Source organism: Macadamia integrifolia, unplaced genomic scaffold (genome assembly GCF_013358625.1).
Source record: "Macadamia integrifolia cultivar HAES 741 unplaced genomic scaffold, SCU_Mint_v3 scaffold_198A, whole genome shotgun sequence".
NCBI lineage: Eukaryota > Viridiplantae > Streptophyta > Magnoliopsida > Proteales > Proteaceae > Macadamia > Macadamia integrifolia.
Genome location: NW_024870639.1, coordinates 755,469 through 776,446, shown reverse-complemented (window position 1 = coordinate 776,446; position 20,978 = coordinate 755,469). Strand labels below are relative to the sequence as shown.

The 20,978-nt window shown below is 36.2% G+C and overlaps 1 protein-coding gene across 1 annotated transcript; it reads right to left on the bottom strand.

Annotated features, from left to right (window-relative positions):
- Positions 1 to 9,581: 9,581 nt before the first annotated feature.
- On the bottom strand, positions 9,582 to 12,878 carry LOC122071229. The gene is made up of 7 exons (XM_042635548.1): positions 12,641 to 12,878; positions 12,287 to 12,404; positions 11,986 to 12,074; positions 11,814 to 11,860; positions 11,625 to 11,713; positions 10,916 to 11,049; positions 9,582 to 10,800 (listed from the first exon to the last, which is right to left on the bottom strand). Exons 1-7 carry the CDS (start codon positions 12,731 to 12,733, stop codon positions 10,111 to 10,113), a joined length of 1,260 nt encoding a protein of 419 aa, XP_042491482.1. The 5' UTR covers positions 12,734 to 12,878; the 3' UTR covers positions 9,582 to 10,110.
- Positions 12,879 to 20,978: the final 8,100 nt, after the last annotated feature.

The following is a 20,978-nucleotide window of genomic DNA, read 5'->3' as shown; positions in this document are numbered from 1 at the left end:
ACTGGGAAGGTGTTAGGCACCCAGTCTGCCCAATCCTAAGGCCGGTCTCTTTTTGTTTGATAAAAGTTTGTTTGTACCCTACTAACTAGTCCTAAATCTAGGTCACTGAAAACCCTAAACTAGGTATCTAAGCATGACATGTGAAAACCCTAAACCAAGTGTCTAAATTATGCTAGCTAGGTTATGATACAAATAATGAAATGATTACGCTAATTAAATAAGCCTAAATGATTTAATTGATGTATTATGAGTCTTAGATTAAGCTAATGAAATAAGCCTAAACCTAGGATTAGTTTAGCAACTTATGAAACCCTAAATTAAACTAACTCGATTAATTGAGTCTAACTTAGATGGATGATTAATGAATTTATGAAATCCTAAATTGAATTAATTAAAATGATTAATCCTAATCCCTAGTAATTTGTGAAATAAATTATTGCAATCCTACTTAATCTAATTTGGTAAAAATATTTTTAAATTAAATGGGGCCTAATTAAATTAGAAAATTTAAATGGGCTAATTACATTAAATGGAAGCATTTTACTAGTCTACCTAATCTAGTTTAGGAAGATCAAACTGAACCTATGGTTTAATTAAATAAATTATGAAACCTAATTGCCCTAATTATGTTTATCTTGAGCTAATCCTAAAATAAATTAAGTTTTTTAACATCGAATCATCAAGTATAAAAAAAGACATGTTAATAAACACGAAGCATGGCAAACATGATATTGACTAACCTATCTAAATCTAATGATTATCAATATGGCAAGATATCCGAATCTAAATTAAATACACAATTAATTCTAAAAGGACACACTATTTGAGATGAAAAGAAATGGACCGAAACGGGTTCATTTTTATCAACCCGAGAACCCAAGTAACGCATCTAATGCTACGAGCCGATTTGAGGGGGGTCAGCCACGCCCATACTACCCTACGTCCTAGACTACGTCCCATGTATGTTATGAAGAGGAAAAAAGAAAAAGAAAATCATTTGAATTTTGAATCAAGGAAAAGTAAGTTGAACTAGACTACTTTGAATGGATGAGATTTGATGATCTAAGTAATCTATCTATTTTACTTGATTAAAGCTAAATCTAGGTTCAAATACATTATTATACGTAATTAGATGGATTGAAAATATTTTAAGCTAATCCTAAAAGGTGAGATGAATATATCATAAGGCCCCAAAAGGACTAATGAGATAAACATTATGCTAATTAGACTAAATCATTTTACTAACTACATTTACACAAAGCAAATTAATAAAATAAGCTATAATAAAATGGGAGTTTGATTAAACTAATAGAACAACTAAATCAAACTACATTGCAAAACAAAAGAAAAAAAAAGTGAAAAATCAGACTTTACAAGACTTAAACACATTGGGAATTTACAAAACTGATTTCAGAGATTCCAGTAAGGATTATAGCAACAACAATGTCTGTACTCATGGTTTCTTGACATGATCAGATGCCTTCGTAACCCAAAGTGTCAACCACATGTGGTGCCATAGAGCTTGGTTAGAAACAGTAGAAGAACACATACAAGGCCCTAGGCAAGGTTGGATCGATTCCATGGAGAAGGGAGGTTGAATATGATGGTGATATGGTTCAGATTTCGATAATGGAAGGAATGAAGGTGATGATGGATTTGGTTGCAGGTTTAGTGGCTTCCGGTTAGTGGTTGCAGCAGCAGGGAAGAAAAAAAAAGAAAAAAGGAAGAAGAAGAAGAAGAGAACTGCAGCAGCATGGAAAAAGAAAAGAAGAAGAAGATGGTGAAATTCGGTTTCAGCAAAGGAAGAAAAGAAAGAAAAGAAGAGGAAGAAGAAGAATAAGGAGCAGTTGCAAGTTTTGGTTGCAGCAGCAGGGGAGAAGAAGAGAAAAAGAAAAATAAGATGAAGAAGAAGAGAACTACAACAGCAGGGAAAAAGAAAAGAAGAAGAAGAAGAAGGAGAAGTTGAGTTCGGTGGCTGCCAGTTAGTGGCTATAGCAGTAGGGAAGAAAAAAAGAAGAAGAAGAAGATGGTGGAATTCGGTTCCAGCAAAGGAAGAAAAGAAGAGGAAGAAGAAGAAGAAGAAGAATAAGGAGTAGTTGCAGGTTTCGGTTGCAGCAGCAAGGAAGAAGAAGAGAAAAAGAAAAAGAAGAAGAAGAAGAAGAAGAAGAAGAAGAAGAAGAAGAAGAAGAAGAAGAAGAAGAAGAAGAAGAAGAAAGAAGAAGAAAGAAGAAGAAGAAGAAGAAGAAGAAGAAAAAGAAGGAGAAGAAAGAGGAGTTAGGGTGCGGCTGCAAGTTCGGTTGCAGCAGCAGAGAAGGAGAAGAAAGAAGAAAGGTGCGGCTGATTTGTTTGGAGAAGAAAAAGAATAGTAGAGATGGGAATTAGGTTAGGGCTGAGATCCTAATCTAAGGGTCTAGATTAAAAGAACAAAAAACAATTTAAAGAAAAAACTAAACCAAATTAATCTACTTAAGTAAACATGTTAAAAAAAACCAATTAAACCTAATTAATCTAAAAGAATCAATTAAACCTAAATACCTTTAATTGGACCGCAATAAATTAATTCACATCTAATAAACCGTATTGAACCAAACTAAAACTAATTAAACATAATTAATCTGAATAAATCAATTATTAATAAATTAGAAACTAATATATTAATTAAACTAATTCTAAATCGCTATTGGGAGAATAAATAAATACCTTAACCCGGCTTTAATCAAGAAACAAGGGGAGATAACCCTTGTGCTTCAAGCCCAAAATTGAACCGAACCGGACTAGGTCTCCCGGCTCAAGGAAGGATTATACATTCAAAAATTTTCACTTGGAGGGATTCTTTATTTAGAGAGAGGGAATTAGCAAAAACCTTCATGGGGTCATATTCCTTCTCTCAATTTTTTTCTCCTCCCCTTTGAAAGAGAGGAAGGGCTATTCTTATAGCTTTGGGACTTGGGCCAATTCTCTTATATTTTCGATGTGGGACTAAAAAACTAGAGAGAATTGTCTAAAAAGCCTTGCTTTTGGACAAAGGGGTTTGTGCGCCATGTGGCACCCTTTGGTTGCTCGGAATGGAATATGATATCAAACTTTGGAGTCAACTTTCGGGGGTTATATCTTTCAAACCGTTTGTCAGAATTTGACGTGTAATATGTCGTTAGAAAGCTCAGTCCGAGCACTATCTAATGATGTGTGACATGATTGTAGTCTCGATCAGAAACCTTTACGAAAATATCCATAAAGTAGGGACCCGGATCATATAATGAAAGAGAGAATCAGGCATCGATTCGCATAGTTCTCGCATCAAAGTGTAATGTCCGACTTGAGGGGACAAACAACAATAATCCACAATATCAAATTCTAATTTTTGAAAATATTTTCTCTTGAACGTTTATAGGAAAATATGGTCATTTTCTAATCTAAGTTTAAAAATTCTCCAAGTATAAAATATCCAACATGTAATCCTTCATATTGTCATCATTGCCGGGGGGTGACAAAATTCGGTGTCTACAGTATAGATGACTTCAAGTCTACTTCTAGATATGTTTTTATAATGGTAGGTGGGGTTATATCTTGGAAGAGTGTCAAGCAGACACTCACTGTATCTTCTACTATGCAAACAGAGTATGTGGCATGTTATAAAGCCACTATTCAAGCTTTATTGTTAAAGAATTTTATCTCAAGGCTACAGATTGTTGACTCTATATCTAAACCATTGAAGATGTTCTGTGACAACTCTGTTGCGGTTCATTTATCTCATAACAGTAAAGTACTTCAGGCTCTAAACACATTGACATTAAGTATTTTTTGGTCAGAGAGAAAGTTTAAGAGTCACAAATTACAATGGAACAGATTGCTACAAAAAATATGATTACAGATCCTCTTACTAAGGGCTTGACTCCAAAAGTCTTTCAAGAGTATGTCATTAATATGGGATTTGTTAGTTCGTTTTTATGTATTTTATTAGTGGGAGCTTTGCTCATATATTCAGGTCCATTTGATTTTCAATTTTATTTTATATTTTTGATGCATTATTATTGTTCTCAAGAATATATATGTATTTTTATTATGACCATTTGTTCATGTGTATACACTTATTTATTTACCTCCTACAGAAAAGTGAGGTTATATGTAGTGTATTTACCTCATTCGGTATCTGAGGTTTCAGTCAATACACACACATCCAGTGGTTAGCAAAGCCTCGTTTGATTGAGGTCTAGTGCTAGTGTTTTGGGACATCCGGACCCAGTCCCAATGAGCTTCTTTGATTGAAGCTTGAGCGTTTGGGAGACGTTTGTAATTAATGAGACCTTTGGTATCTGTCTCATAAGACTCATTTGGTTTTCGAGTCAGGACTAATTTAGAAATAGAAATGATGATCACTATTGCATGTTATTTTCATACCACACTTTCATACTGTTCAGCCCAAGTTGGTGATGTTATGAGCATTTTGACGTGTTCGATCTCATATCACTTTAGATGTGATGATCAATACGGTTGGATGTTTGTAATTCTCATTTAGATCAAGGCATTTGGTTTAAGGTGCACTCAATTCGATACTGTTTTGTTTGTGGCCACATTCAGTTTATCTAAACCGGAGAGTCGTTTTAAATAAGTTTTAAAATCTAAAACTTATGATATATATTGTCTAAGTGGGAGATTGTAAGATTTTCAATTAGGTGGGCTAACACAATCAAAGATTTATTTTTAAAACCGGTTTAGTGGTGTTGACTATAGATGGAGTAAGCAGAAAGAATCCAATAATGGTAAGTGATCTCCATGGAGATATTGGATTCTATTGGCACACCTTAATGTATGAAATATTTATTACTATGTGTGGACCTAAGGTATCGTTTCTTTAATGGGGATAAAACCTTAATTTTATTGCAAGGTTGATCCCTACCTTCACCTCTATATATAGTTATCACTAACCCATTAAGTGAGGCTAATGACCTAAAGCAAAAGGGAAAGAGGGTAGACCAGACCAACATTGATCGTGTTGTACAAGAAACTTACGTGAAGACATTGAGGAGTTGTAATTCTTCAATCATGGATTCAAGTATGTCTAAAACCAGATTGTATTTGTTGTTGCATGCTTATCTGATCTCTATGTGATGTATTGCAAGTATATTTTCTATCACATGTGACATGATATACATAAAAAAAAAATGTTTACGTTTCTAATAAAAGTCAATTTTCTTTCTTTCACAATCTTGGGATTTGAGGAGGGGTTTAGATGGTGTGCAGAGGATATAAAGAAATAGTGAAGGCACTATCGACTTCATACAACAGAGCCCAAAACATTTATGATCCTTCGCTGGGTGTACTAATCCTTCACCTATAGTGCTGGAAAATTTTTTCCTTTCTTCATTGAATAATGCAAACCCCTAAATTGCTTCATAACCAAAGTAGCACTCTTTGGTTGGGAGACACTAATTGTCTCTATGCCTATGTTGTAGCTACTCATTAGTTTTTTAAGTGTTTACTAGATAATGATTTTTAACAAAAGAAAATTTGCTTATGATTTTTTTTTTATATAAGAAGAAATAAAAAGTATATGCACAGAGCCAAGTGCAGCAATTTATAAAAAGCAAATTTGCAATATTTTATATATTTTTTGTAAAATTACTATTGACTTGTGTATCGTTTTGTGGATTTTTTTTTTTTTTTTATGTAGCAATGTACTGTAACTGTGTTTACAAAAATAAAAATATACTAAAAATGTATTAGTCGATGAAGACTAAAGATATTTTCTATCTTGGCTGAGGCCCTAGTTGTGGGGTTAAAGGGAGGTAGAGCTACATGATGAAAAAAAAAAAAAAAAAATCCTCAGCCAACTATGCTACTATTGTCAATGTTAAATTTCAAGCTCATGTCACATAATGATAGTTAGCGATTCTTAAATGAGTTACAATATAAAGGAAGAAAGAAAGTTACCTTGTTGGTGTAACTACATATATGTCATCACGCAGGCCAATGGAAGGGAGTGTAGATCATCTTCAAATGGTGGGATGGGGACAACATGATTTTTGTTGTAAAATATTTTATAAAAATAATTAATATTTTCAATTATATTATGTCATCATTTATTTATTTATTTATTTATTGTATATGACTAATAAGCACATCAGAATACAATTCAGAGAGAACAGAATCTAGTTATATGATGAGAGTGGAGTTCAATGTGAATCAAGCTAATCATCAGTAGTATTTTTGAGAAAGTAATATTTAAATTTTTTTTAAATGGATATTACTTTTCACATTTTTTATTACATTTAGTAAAACATTTCACCCCCCCCTTTTTTTTTTTTTTAATTCTTATCCAATTTTATATTGATAGTAAATAAATCTTGAAAAAAAAAAATCTTAATAATATTTCTGGCAACTTACTACATGAATGGGCCCTAGATTGACTATAAATATTTCCTTCAGTACCTCGCATGCTCCACATAGTTAAGCTAATAATCTCACACAAAAAAGGAAAAAAGTTTTGAACCTATCAAAGTACACCAATATTTAATATGGGAAAAAAATTTTCCACAACATCAATGTACTAGTGTCCTCTCACATTGGCTTTCTCCTCCTATCATGGTCATGTAAATTTTGTCATTTCTCGTGCTACCATTGGTGTGGCAACGGGTGATTCTTCGCCCTAAACTGTAGAGGTGGGGAACCCTTCCCATTTAATATTATTGAATTTATCAGTTTTGAGATAATGAGAACCCAAATTCCATAATTGTTGTACGTCTCCTCATCACCATTGCAGCCACTCCTTAAGCATATTTGTTTTGGGTTTGGATCCGCTCACATTCCATGGGATGTGGGTGTTATGGACACGGTAGAAGAAGGAGATAAATTAGGGGTGGGCATAGGGGAAAGAAAAAAGGAAAATTAAAGGAGGTTGGCTAATTAAAGAATAGCCCACCACTCTCATCTCTCTCAAGAGAAAATTTGGGATAAACCAAATCAATCTAGTCTCCTGTTTTATTCCTCATCTAAGAATTTAAAGCATACACATCCACGGTTCCAGATCTACCCCACCTCACCCATGTTGCCACATATGCACCACACTAACCTAATAACAATAACCTACTAAGGAGGACAACGTTCTACACTCCTACCTTCACTAATACATAATGTAATAATAGTTTAATTCTAAGAAGCCTACAATTAATGACCCAACAACTCTACAAAAAGTATGCACGTATCAGTGAGTCCCACCTCTAGCGTGTGGGATCCACACCCCATGGAAGGTCGTGATCTGTCCTCACCCATCCCACGTGTGGAGATGATCCCGGCTTACGTCACACCTAGTGGGAGTGGAACTTCACAGCTTCGGTGAACTCACCATCGAATAATTTGAGTTTTCCGATGCTGGATCGATCTGTTCTCACTTGCGATGATAATATAACATGATCATCATCTGTTACGGTTTTGGAAGAACTCAACCCATAAACTGGTTTACAAGGTGAGGGACTCAATACCATATCAACCCACAATAATTCTTATTAAAAAAACGATGTGGGATTAGCCCCCATAAGCTAATATAAGATCGTAACATACTACCAAGCTTCCAAACCCGATGCCATCGGCAGTCCATTTCCGATCATGTAACCATTTCTAAGCGGCTCTCACTCTGCTCCAAGGTTTCTTTCTAACCGCAGGTAGTCCTTTCCTAGCGACTCTCACTCTAGACTAGGTCGCTCCCTTCTGCATGCAAGTTGGGCTGAAGACCGACTCTTTGATACTACTGTTACAGTCCTCGAAATTGGAACTCAACCCCATAAATCGGCTAACAAAGTGAGGGGACCCAAGACCATATCAACCCACATCAATTCCCATAGAAAATCGATGTAAGATCAACCTCTATAAACTAATATTGGATAGTAATATCATCATCAAGGTTTCTCGTAAGTCTTTTCTCCCCCATCTTATTCCCTCTTTTGACTACCCTTTCCTTCTTAACTTAGGATTTTGCTTTCAGTCTTTAATTTTTTGTTTTCTCTTTCCCCATGGTTCATGGCTAGTGTATACGTTGGCTCACCCCTCCTAGCCAGAGAACCATCCTCTTTATTTGCGTGGTTTGATTATTTAAATTTTTAGATGTATTGGTTTGGAGTGATAATTAGAAATGGATCATTATAATTAATTAGTTCACCATTCCATTACTTTAACAAGTCAAAAATAAAGTGGCTATCAATTCTACCCAATCGGCTGGGTTAGATTTTTCAGACTAGGCCGGGCTGGGGCCCAAGATTCTACTAGCTCTCACACAAATGAGTCAATTTTTTTAGATAACTGTGTGGCATAAGTAGACTGCAGGCTTGTGAAGACCAAAATAAGTCCAAACCCATATTTTTATATAATAATTAATAGTTGCAGTTTGAATAAATGGGCTTATTGACCCCGTGCTGCCCCTTATGTGGGTCTTGTATGGCCATAGTGGCCCCTGTACGTTGCACCGACAAAGAGGTAAAGTCTTAATGTTTAATCCGTACCCAAACTCTATACTCCAACACATATTTGTCCTTATCAATATTATTTCCGATTAAAAGAAAAAACCAGCCCCTTCCCCGACTCCCAGCCATACTTTAAATTAAATTGTTATGCATTTTGGAACTCTGATCACAAAAGATGTGGCATAGGAATAGTCATCCGAGATCATGAAGGGATGATCACTTTAGCTAAATCGGAGGTTTAAGTATTTGAAAGCATCTTGGATGGTAAAGCCTTGGCATTAAGAAGTGGTTTACTAGAAAGCATTACTCATGGTTTGGACGATATTATAGCTGAATCAGATTGCTTCGGACTTATTTCTCTACTTCACCAGCCAAACAAAGTAGTCCCTTTCAACTCAACCGATTGTTGCAAATACTCTAGCCAGGAAGGCCCTGTCTATTGCATGTACGACAGTTTGATCGTGTTCCACTCCATGGTTGAAGGAATTCTGTAATCCTTCTACCTCGTGTTCCTCACATGCTTTTGAATGAAATGATAATTACCAATAAATATATATATATATATAAACCAAAAACATTAATTTGGGGCTAGATGGAGACCCCATGAGTTGGGGAATCACATGAAGGCTCCAAACTACGTCAGCCCTACAAGAGAAACAGAAACTTGATAACTTGACATTTTAAAACCAGACAAACACAATATATATAAACCAAAAACATTCATTTGGGGCTAGATGGGGACTCCATGAGTTGCAGAATCACATGAAGGCTCCAAACTACGTCAGCCCTACAAGAGAAACAGAAACTTGATAACTTGACATTTTAAAACCCGACAAACACAATATATATAAACCAAAAACATTAATTTGGGGCTAGATGGAGACCCCATGAGTTGGAGAATCACATGAAGGCTCCAAACTACGTCAGCCCTACAAGAGAAACAGAACCTTGATAACTTGACAATTTAAAACCCGACAAACACAACCCGGACGTGTGTGCTTGTACAGTTGCAATTTCCAAACCATTTTGACTTCGCAAACACCAAAACACGACACATATTCCTACTCCACTCGGTAACTAATAAAAAACAAGAAGAAAATGAAGTTGCAGATCAGGTTATAGAAAAACTTCACATCGAAGAAGGAGCTTTCAAACTTCATTATTAACAAGTTACCAAACTAACCAAGTTACCAAACTAACGTCAAAGATTCCTCAAAAGTCAAAAAAAAGTTGATTTCTCAAAATCAAAACCAAACATGGATTTTTTTTTTCCCTTCCTGGTCTTCCTGACCCGGCTTTCTCCATCTACTCTCGAATGGTTTCCGATACGATGTTGGGCGTCCCGACCACGCTATCGCTTTTCCAATACCTCCACTTTCCGACGAACCCCGAAACGTAGACTTTGACTCCATTAAAGACAGAGAGACAGAGAGACTACAAGACCCAAAAATGAGACAACAATGCACAACAGTTCACACCCCGCTTAGTACGTTGTCTCTAGCTTGCTTTTTTTTCTCTCTCTAAACTCACGCAGTCACCGCTAGTATCCCTTTTCACATTTCGATCTTAAAGAGAGACAGTCATTATTAGTAGTAGGTTTATTAACTATGATCAATTATAATAATATATATGGGAAATGTGTATGTACTTCGTGTGTTTAGAACCTCTGAGATTGTGACATGTGGCGGCGTTTCATATGGGGAGAGACGATGGAGATGAGCCCACCCAGTGGTGGCTTCATCTTTGACCTGTAAACCATCTCGTCGTATGGCCTTCTGTAGAACCTCAAGAAGGGTAAGAAGGACTCTCGGCTCTTCCCCGTTCGGCTGACGAGGCATTCGTTGTCTTTCCTGAAGAACATAGCGGGAGATTGAAGGAATGATGGTCTTGGTGTCCTCGGATTGCTGCTGCTGCTGTTGTTGAATCTCTGTGGCAATGGGGTCGAAGTGAAGAACTGGTGGTTCTTCCTGGTGGGCCCAGGGGTGCTGCAACGTGGGGTCCTGGCAGCCGGTGAAGCGAAAGAGAATGAACGAGCGGTGTTTGAGGAAATGAGAGCGGGGCCCATGAGAGATGCAGATGGGCTGCTGGTGGTCCCCACCTTAGATGCTGACGTGTCCTTCAAGCTCAGGTACCAAGGCTTGACAGAGTCGAAATGCTGAGAGACCGTGAAGGCGAACCGGGTAGAGGACGAAGTGCCAATCTTCCCCGTTGACGGAATCGATGAGGGATCGAAACGCAGAGAGGAGGATCGCGGGAATGCCGTGAAATCGTAGTCCGATGACTCTTCGTAGTCGAGTGAAGACACCACCATCGTCACCGTCGATAGTTCTACGAATGGACGAACTCCCTGCACAGGGAAATGACTCATATACCCTTATATCCAAGAACTTTCGAAAAAGGGGGGGAACAGGGAACCATGGAATTAAAGTTGAAATGAATAAAGAATAATCCTCGAGAGATACCTTCCAGAGGTAAGAGAAAAGGGAGGGAGGGTCGATGACGAAGCCCTTGTCCAACCGTCCGGGGTAGTATTCCGATACGATCTTTAATGATGCTAATAATAAATTCATAAAAGCCGAAGCTGATCTGTAAAAGCCTGCAATGGCACGCGTTTAATATCATACCATGTTTGGGAGAAGTCGTTAAGACGTTAAGAACTCTCTTTTTCCCTCCGCCCTCAAGAAACTTATCAGTCCCTGCTAAATAGGAGAATCTCCACTACTTTTTTTTTTTTTTTTTTGAAAAATAAAATCAAAAAAGATTCTCTACAAGTCACAATCAAAATAGCCGCTTGACCATTTCTCGGACAACTCACATCCCATCTTTTCCCTTTACAGATCGACCATTACTGGAAAACGACGAGGACATCACAGGGCACTCCCCTGTCTGAACACCAAAACTTCAGAACGTGCCGGATCACCGACAATTTCTGGACATGGGAGGCACAAAAGTTGCCTCAGAAAATCTCATAATGACCCCTGCAGCCCCTCTTGCTTGATTCCCATTCCCGATTACTCACACATGAACGTGAACGGGATATAATTTTGGTAATTTAATAAGCAATGTTTCAGTGATGCTGCCGGAGCATGTTACTTTGGGAGTGATTAACCTTTGGGAGACCAGATTACGCAGGATCATTTGTGAAGAAGAGAGCTAAGAAGATTAACTTACTAGCATCGAAGAGGAGGACGAATTGCTCGATGTTTTTAGGCATGGATCCAATGGCTACTTCTAGTGTAAATACCAGCAAACGGATGAACCTAAAGAAATAAAACATGCAGCATTAGACAGAGTTTCTCTGAAACGAATTGCATGGGAAGTTGAAAATTAAGATTAAGATGCTAGCTCTTTCATACTTACAGTTTCTGAGAGTGGAACTTCTGATAATCTTGTTTAATACGGAAAATCTGTAGATAGAAAAATACAAATTCTTTCTTTAGTGTTTAAATCTGGATTTATTTTCAAAAAAGAAGAAATGAGTTTGTATGTGTTTTTTTTTTTTTGTGTGACAGAGAGATCCATTGGCAATTACCACAACAGGTCTGGAATCGTTGTCATGACCAGCAACGTAAGCGAAACCTTCTGCAAGCTCGGCAGAAAACTCATCTGCAATCAAATATTCTGTCCCCACAAACAGAGGAGGAAACAGAAAAGAAAGAAACAGGAATTTGAAAAAGAAAAAAACAAAAATTCAAAAAGTAAGAAAGATCGGAGGAAACAGGAGATGCAGAGTGGAGTTTTGAACAGCTTGTTTCTGCATTTGAAGAAAGAAAAAGAAGATTCTCCAGAGAAAAAAGTGAGAGAATAAGAAGAAGAAGAAGAAGAAACCATACCAGTGCCGATACTCTCCCTCCAAGAAAGGCATGCTCTTAAATGCTTCGCTGCTTTCTTCACACTGTCTCCTTTTGCTTTCAGAAATCGCCCCACACAAGCATAGTTGCAGAACTTTTCCTACATAAGAAACAGATACTACATGTTAAGACAAGAATGGCACAGTTCTCTCTCATTGATCTGCAACGGAATCAAGACATAACCGCAAATTCCAAAGCATTTTAGATGCAAAAACCACTGTAACCCTGCCGGAAAACCAAATACCGGAAACAGGAAACAGCTTGAACAAGGAAAAAAAAATAATTCTTCAAAGTGATTGGGGAAGAAGCTCAGTGAATTTGAAACATTCATCTCACCTGTTTCACTGTAAGCGGAGCTTGTTTCCTCAACAACTCAAGAACAGCTTCTATCTTCTCCGTATCATTCTTTTTCTGATCTTTCCTCCCCATTCCGACAATAAAACCAACTAGTAGCGATCAAAAAGCGCGAAAAATACAACAACAATAAAGCTTTCTTGTTCCTTACTCAACCTGCCATTAAAGCGCACACCAGAGAGAGAGATATAAGAACAGAAAGTTGATGAGTCAGACAAAGAGAGAGAAGATTAGAACACGTATTTATAGCATATAGCGGGATAACATGCCAACTGGCGGATGCCGTTATACATCAGTCACAAATCGTCAACCTCCGTCCAACTCTAAAACAGTAACCAATTCCAATATAATTACGGCAGATTTTGATTTGTAACCGCAAATGTCGGCAAGTAGCTTTGTCTTTTTTTTAGTGGTATTTTTGTAATTATAAGAAAAAAAAAAGTGGCGAAGAAGAAATTAAAAGATACTCGCTGGTACGGTGAAAGTTTGGTCAGACAACCTGAACCCGGTCTGATCCGTCTTAAATCCGAATAAGGTTTGTATCATGTTTTCTGAACCCGAGGGTGGGTAAGGGTTGAAAAACCCCAACTTTAGATTAGGGTTGGATCAGACTCAGGTTGAATCCTCAGCCTAGTCCAAAATTTAACCATGAATTTTCATATTAGAATTTAAAGCTTCTATTGATATTTCATTTTTTTTTATAATTTTTAACATATAAGATATGACTAGGTTAATTCAATCATTACAGAAATCAGGGCCAACCCAACCTAGACTATCCCGACCCAATCTAGCTCTAACAGGGTCAATTAGGGCCAGGTTGGGTTGGTATGTACCCGGCATGGTTGGGTTAGAGTTTTAAGAAACTTGGACCTATTTCAGCCCTACTACCTGATAGGGGTGGTGAAATAGGGCCAAATTGGGCCGGGTTTCTTAAAACCCTAATCCAACCTTAAGTTCTCAAAATTCAACCCAGGCCCAATCCAATCCAGCCCTAATTGACTTTGTGAGGGCCGGGTTGGGGCTGAGTCGGGCTGAGCTAGGTTAGGTTGACCTTGGCTTTTGCAATGATTGGATTAATCATATTTGCCATTCATATCTTATACATTATAAAACTATAAAAAATAAAATACCTATAAGAGCTCTAAATTCAAATATAAAAAAATCAGGGTTAAATTTCAAGTTGAATTAGGCTAAGTTGAGGCCTCAAGCAAAGTCTGAATCCATCCTTGACCCTATATTAGGGTTTTTCAATTCTAACTCGCCCTCCGAGTCAAAAATTTGGCCTAAGCCCTATTTGGGCTCAGAGCGAACTCGAGCAGATTCAGGTTGTCAGGACTAAACTTTTGAGTTGAAACCCGACTCTGAGTTGACTCAAACCGAACACGTGATACTGAGTACAAAAGAGCCATAAAGTCGCGGACATTCTCCACGTGGCAAACTTATTAAGAAACCTTAGATTAATCCACCAGATTTATATTATTATCTTATTATCTTATCTGGGGAAATAGAAAAAAGAGGTTCTCGTGTTTCAAATTTCCCAATTTCGAAAAACCAAAGTCAAAATAAGCAGAGACCATACTTAATATATACTATATGAAATGTGAGTATAAGGGTATATATATATATATATATATATATAAAAGATAAAGGTATGAGGACAAGGAATAATAAAAAGTGGGAAGTCGTCCTTAAGTCCCACAACTGTGTTTTCTTCTTCCCAAGGAACCAATATAGTGATTTAAAGTGTTCTAATTATAATACAAAGAAAGGTATTTAGTGATGCAAACGTTTCATTTGTCTCTATTCAAAAGGGTAAGAGATTCTCCTACTCATTATATGTCAGCACCAACTTTGAGAGTCCAAGTCTAGTAAAGTTGGAAAAATCTCATTTGTTTCATCTTTTTCTTACCTTACCCAACAACCCTAGCTAGGATTTCAAAATTTGAACCCTCTTCTTCCATGGCCTACCCAACATAGATGATCATCGATGGGGTTGAAATGTCAATTGAAATCACCCACTAACACAACACACACCACTACTTAACACATGTAAAATGATGAATCTTTGTCCTCCCCACCCTTTAAATTCAAATAAGTACCTCCCTCTCTCTCTCTCTCTCTCTCTCTCTCTCTCTCTCTCTCTCTCTCTCTCATGAATCTTGAATTTATGTTTTAAACCAGGAAATGGAAAACTAGAGAATCGATGTGTGATGACTTCAATTAAGACTTGACAGAATTGCTTGTTCCCTTTTTTTTTAATTATAAACAGGGTCAATGTGGTGAAGGATCTTGTCTTTATAGAACTAGGACAAATCCGTGGTAGCAAATTGCTTGCACTCTGAAATTTTTTCCTAAATTCATGTAGGATGGTTGATCTAGTATTGTAGGGTTCACAAACTCCAATAAAATTTTAATATCTTTAAAAAATTCCTCTTATCCATAATAGTTCTTTCCATATGTGATTTTTTCATAAGATACTCTGTTTTTAATTGAACCATGTCACTGTTCACTCACGGTGAAGGAAATATTACTTCATTATTGTTCATCATTGAACTAGGACGGTGCATAGGAATAGTGGGAGGCATTTTTCAACCTCCATCATATAAAAAGAATAATGAAGACGATAGATTTCAGGATGAACCCTTAGATTCGAGGTTGATCCCTTCTTCTCAAAGAGATCACGGTCTATATCTAATACTAACCATATATATCAATATCCATCATGATCGATATCAATACCTAAAACCATGATCATAGTTGATATAAATAAAGATTTTAAAAAATATATGAATAAATATAATTAATAAAAAAAAAAGGAGAAAAAGATAAAGCAGTGCCGTACTGGTGACCGGTTATCTTATGTCATTATACCGTTTACAATGAAAAGCACGTCCAACCCCCGCAGGCCTTAAATACTTAATTAGTAAGACCCTAATGGTTGGGTCCCAAAAATTGCAGACCTTAGGCCTGGTTCCTTGGTCATGGGTGGCTCCACAATGACACTAATCTCATAGAATTTTAAGTTGACTGCGCCGTAAGGACTCATCACATGTTATGGACTCAAATATCCGTAATCCAACAATCAGCATCAACCCATGGCCCCCACCAAAGGGGGTCTAGTTTTAGTTCGTGCCAGATAAATTCAAAAAATCAATGATAATTAATGATTAAAGCCTTTTAACGCCAAAAAGGAAACCAAAGGTCGTAGCACTGCCTTTTGTCTGCTGGTTCTAGTTCTGGTTCTGATTCCACCTCAGTCTCTTTTTTACAGAGGTCCCCTACACAGGGTTATCATTTGGTCCGGTATTGGGCCATCCATCCATCGAGTATATGTAAAGTTGGGGGAAAAAAAAAAAGGCAAAAAACCCATCTTGGCTGTAACACGTGTCTAATGTCAGTCCACATCAGCATTAACTTAGAATCTACGGATAAAAATCAGTAATTGATTTTGAGTTTTGAAACCATGAAAGCGTAGAAATGTAACCTTAAAATGATGTAGAAAAAAATAAAAAAATAAGAACAAATAATCACACAATAAACACATATTTATGTGGTTCGATCGATTAGATTTGCTTATGTCTACGGTGAAATGATCCTTCACTCAGGGTTACATGTTTACAACACTCGTCCTCACTCCTTTTCAAATTATTTATAGGAAAAAGAATCCTCGCTACAAATAAACTTAATACAAAAATATATAAAATTTACCCTTAATAAATAACTCCCAAATAGAATATTTAGATAGAGGGCCTCTTACTTCTCTTGCAACCTGTCAATATTTGGAAAAAATTATCAATATTTCTAGATTAAATTGAGATAAAACACATGACATCGTACACCGCCAAGAGAGATGATATGAAGAATTGAAATCATATCAGGTGAATTGCCCTCCAAAACTCTTTTAAATAACTCATTATTATTTTTTATTCTTTTTTTTTTTTATCATTGTTTTCTTCTTTTATCCTAAAAAATAGCAGAAAACCAATAACACTAATCACATCTTATAGCATGATACTCTTTTTTTCTTTTGGGTAAAGTTATAGCAAGATACCCAATTTTATTGAATCAGATCTTCAAAAAACCACAGATTTTGAAAAAACTTTGTTTCTTCTCAGTTCCAAAATTTAAGGTCCCACTTCCTATGTGTAATTTACATTAGAATCATTCACTTCGCTTCAGGTTTCGTGCAATGAATGTTCATGCAAAGACAGTTTAGAATCATTGAGTTTATATCATATTTTTCAAGTGAAAGAAGATTTCTTGGTTCCCTCTTCTTCGGTCCTTCCAAATTGAACCCAGAAGATTTCTTGGGTCTTCATCCAGATCTCTATTTTTATTTTTGGATTGGAGGTAATCCAGAAGCAATCTACATTCCCAAACAAACAAATCCAGTGGCACGAGGAGATGCAGGCCCTGCTATCTGCAATTCTGCATTGTGGGTCATGAACACAATATACGCCTTTGTGATGTTTGATAAAATGTCTCTTCCAAGTTTACTATTCACAATAGCTTGGGGAGATGGGTAATAATGGATTCCACCTCACTAAAGTCACGAACAAGGACATTCTGTCTTTGGCTGTGTCTCTCAGTCGCTGACTTGTTGCAGGTTGCATAATAGAATAGAATTGGACGCATTTGGTTCTCTCTTCTTTCGGCAAATTTTGAATGCCCAGAAGTATCAGAATTAGATAGGATTTGTTCTGAAGATGATCTAGGGGATAATGTCATATCCAATCTCTTCTTAGTTCATATATCCTACTGAAAGCTTTGAACGTTTAAAGCAGATAAACCTTCGGATCCTATGATTTGTTCATGTTAGGTTGTTGTATACCCCCAGAGTAGAGTGGTGCTTGTTATCATTAATGGTAACCCCTTCTCCTCAGGGTTCAATTCAGGGTCAGAGAACATCAGCATTTTGGGGGTTGGCGTTTTGTGGCCGGTGAAGTATGTATGTTTGAAAAGCTCCCCCGCCCCCCACCGCCCCAACCCCCAACCCCCAACCCCCAACCCCCAACCTAAATAAATAAAGTATGAGAAATTTTGGACTCTAGTTAATTGATGGCTATGTATGAATTTTTCCAATTGAGGGTCCAAGTGCAAGAATCCGGATCAGGTTTATATATGAGAATAGTCTCTTATTCTCTAGTCAGTGGATCTGAAATCTATTAAATGAAGAGAAAGAAGGTGAATTTCAAATTCACATAGCAGGAATGTATGAGATTGTTCTCACATGTGATCCTGATCCAGTCTCCAAGTGCATTGTCACTTAGATCTTCTCAAATGATGACTTTTTCATATGGGATTTCATCATTTATGGGGTATTGAAAAACAAAACAATTGTACATTAAATATTTTAACTTGTGGTCTAAAAATTCTTTGGACGGTAGAATACTATGCGGAGAGGGTAACTCTTCTCCCCAATGCATGTTGAGTCAGCATGTCACATAAATGGACCATATAGACATGCATCGTTAGGGTAGGAAGGAGAAAATAATGAGAAATCTCATTTGAGAGGGAAATAGTACTCTGACTTTGTTTGAAATTCTTTCTCTAATTTTATTTAATTTGAGATTTGCAAATGATGTAAACAAAAATAGTAAATAAAATGGAAGTCTTTGTAAATATCTCTTACGTCTAGTAAAATGCAACACTTTCATTATTTACCCACTTGATAGTACATATGTTAGAATTAATTTTTTTGTTTATTAATATTGAATTTTTAGCACATGTAACTCAATTAAATGAGAAATTGCCCTCTTTCTTTTTTATTTTTTTATTTTAATAGCCAGGATAAACTCCTTGGCCCTAAAGCGTAAAACTAGGTAGGTTCAAGGGTTCCTTGTTAGCAAAAAATAGTTTATGTGATAAAGAACCCAACATTCATCTCATGGATCAAATTTTAATAAAAATTAAGTAATGAAATTTGTTCAAACTATATAAAGTGGGTTGGGCATTAGCAACATTTCGATCTTACCAGAGTTTCGAATAAAAAAACATAAAAATGAAGAATCAACTCGCATTGATTAAAATATTCAAAGATCTGAAAATTGACCAGATTGGTCGATCCTACTGATTTCATTGTGCTTCCTCAAACATGGGTAAAATGGAATAAATCGAAATCCAACAAAATGTGAGTCGGGTACAATAGGCTAAGATCATGAGTGGTTAAGGTGAAAAAATTCATTGTAATAAGCGATAAGTTAACAATGAGTTCCAATAGTTGACATGCATATTGAAAATCTCTTAACCGTTGAATTCTCATTGCTGTTCACTACAGAGGATCCAGACTCGCAATTAGACGAAGATACATTTAGACGTTAATCAAGAGATTTACGTTGGCAACCTGAGATGAAGAGGACGGAACTTGATACCACTGGTGGTGACCAATATATGAACCGACCCACTTTAAGCACAGCTGAATGGATAGCTAGCTTAATGGATGCATGATGCATGATGCTTGTGTTTTGCATTGCTGGAAGAATGGAACGGAACGGTGCACTGGGTCCAGGAATTGCCTCGTTTCCCATCGGAAGATTTTGACCTCACGTTCTCTGGCATTTTTAATTATGAAAAATCTAGATGTCATTATGTCCAATGAAGTATAATTCTTCACTACTACTACATAACACTACATGATCCTATTCTTGTGATTTTTTTTTTTTAATCATATCATCATATCATTGGTATGATTTTACCTTAAATTAAGCAGAGAAAATAAGTAAAATTACAAAAATGTCATTTTTTTAAAAATTAATTTTCATATGATTGGTATTTTTGTGATTTCGTTAAAATTATATATCAAAATTTAAGCCATTTATATTTTTTTTATTTGACTAAGATTTGACTATTGTGATGAACGTGAGATCATTTATCATATAAACTAACACATATACCAAAAAATGACATACAATGAAACATCCATGCTTCAACTTTAAAATCATTGGACCAGGCCTTAGGCTAGAGCCTTAAGGTCCAAACCTATTTGGCACACATTTGAAACATGCTTTATATATATATATATATATATATATATATTTGCAGGGGTGTTGGGGGAAGCCGGGAAGGGGTAAACATAAGAATATATGTGCGATAAAGGCAACCATTGTTTGACCCTGTTATTGTAATATGTAGTAGCACTTCATTGCAATTTGTCTTTTGCAATCACCACAATTGAGAAAGTTAGGAGAAATCGGTAGGTTGAATCGTGTCACCAAGCACTCTCCTTAGGACTTTAGTTCTCCCAATTGATGTAATCAGATTAGTGTGAATTAATCTCCCAAGGTTGTGTTAGCCCTCTAGTCCATGTGCACTTGTTGATGAGGCCCCATTGGGATACCTTGAGGCTGTGCTCAATTCCAAAATCGATGAGAGAGAGAGAGAGAGAGAGTCCAAAAATAAAAAAAATTGTGAATGCTACAGGGGGCTTCCCATTTATAGGGGTGATGGTGCCCTTTCAAGGAAACCTTTGAAGGATATGCCCCTTGAAAGAATGGACTCCAACGGTTTAGATTGAATCTTGCAAAAGATTATATATATACGGATAGAGACTCATACATAATATGTCTTTTTGTTAATACATACCCATACCTAATGGTGTACATGAATAGATACCCACCATTCAATCACAATAATGTTTATGGTTCAAGAAAAATTAAAATATACATCCTTACCCTTACCATTCAATCACAATACCATTTATGGGTTCCAAAGAAAGTTGAAGTTATGACCTCTTAAATGTGAGGTATTAGTCCTAGGCCTCTTGGCAACATCTATAAATCTCCTATTGTCTTATCCTAATAATAATAATAATGATGATGATAATAATGATAATAATAATAATAATAATAATAATAATAATAATAATAATAATAATAATAATAATAATAATAATAATAATAATAATAATATTTTATATTATGAAATATTTTGGTATTTAATTTTCAAGTGCATAAATAGAAAGTATTTAATTCCAATTGAAAATATAAATAAAGCATCTACCAACCAAAAAAAAAAGAGTTTTTCCTATCGTATATTTTATAGATACCATATGCAAAAGTTATAGTGAATGGTGCCTCTTCCTTTCTTCCTTCCACCACCCCTCCCTCAATTGAGGCCATCAGTGTCATTCATGATATCAAATATCTTAGAACCTTTTTCTTAGATTATTCAATACAACATATTTTTAGGGAGATTAACAGTGTGATTGACTCCCTAGCTTGGAAGCCATGTCTTGTACGTGTAAGGCATTTTAGCTGCTTTCCACTCCTTCACTGGCACACATCAATAACTAATCTCTATTTCTGTAAAACCCCACCAAAAA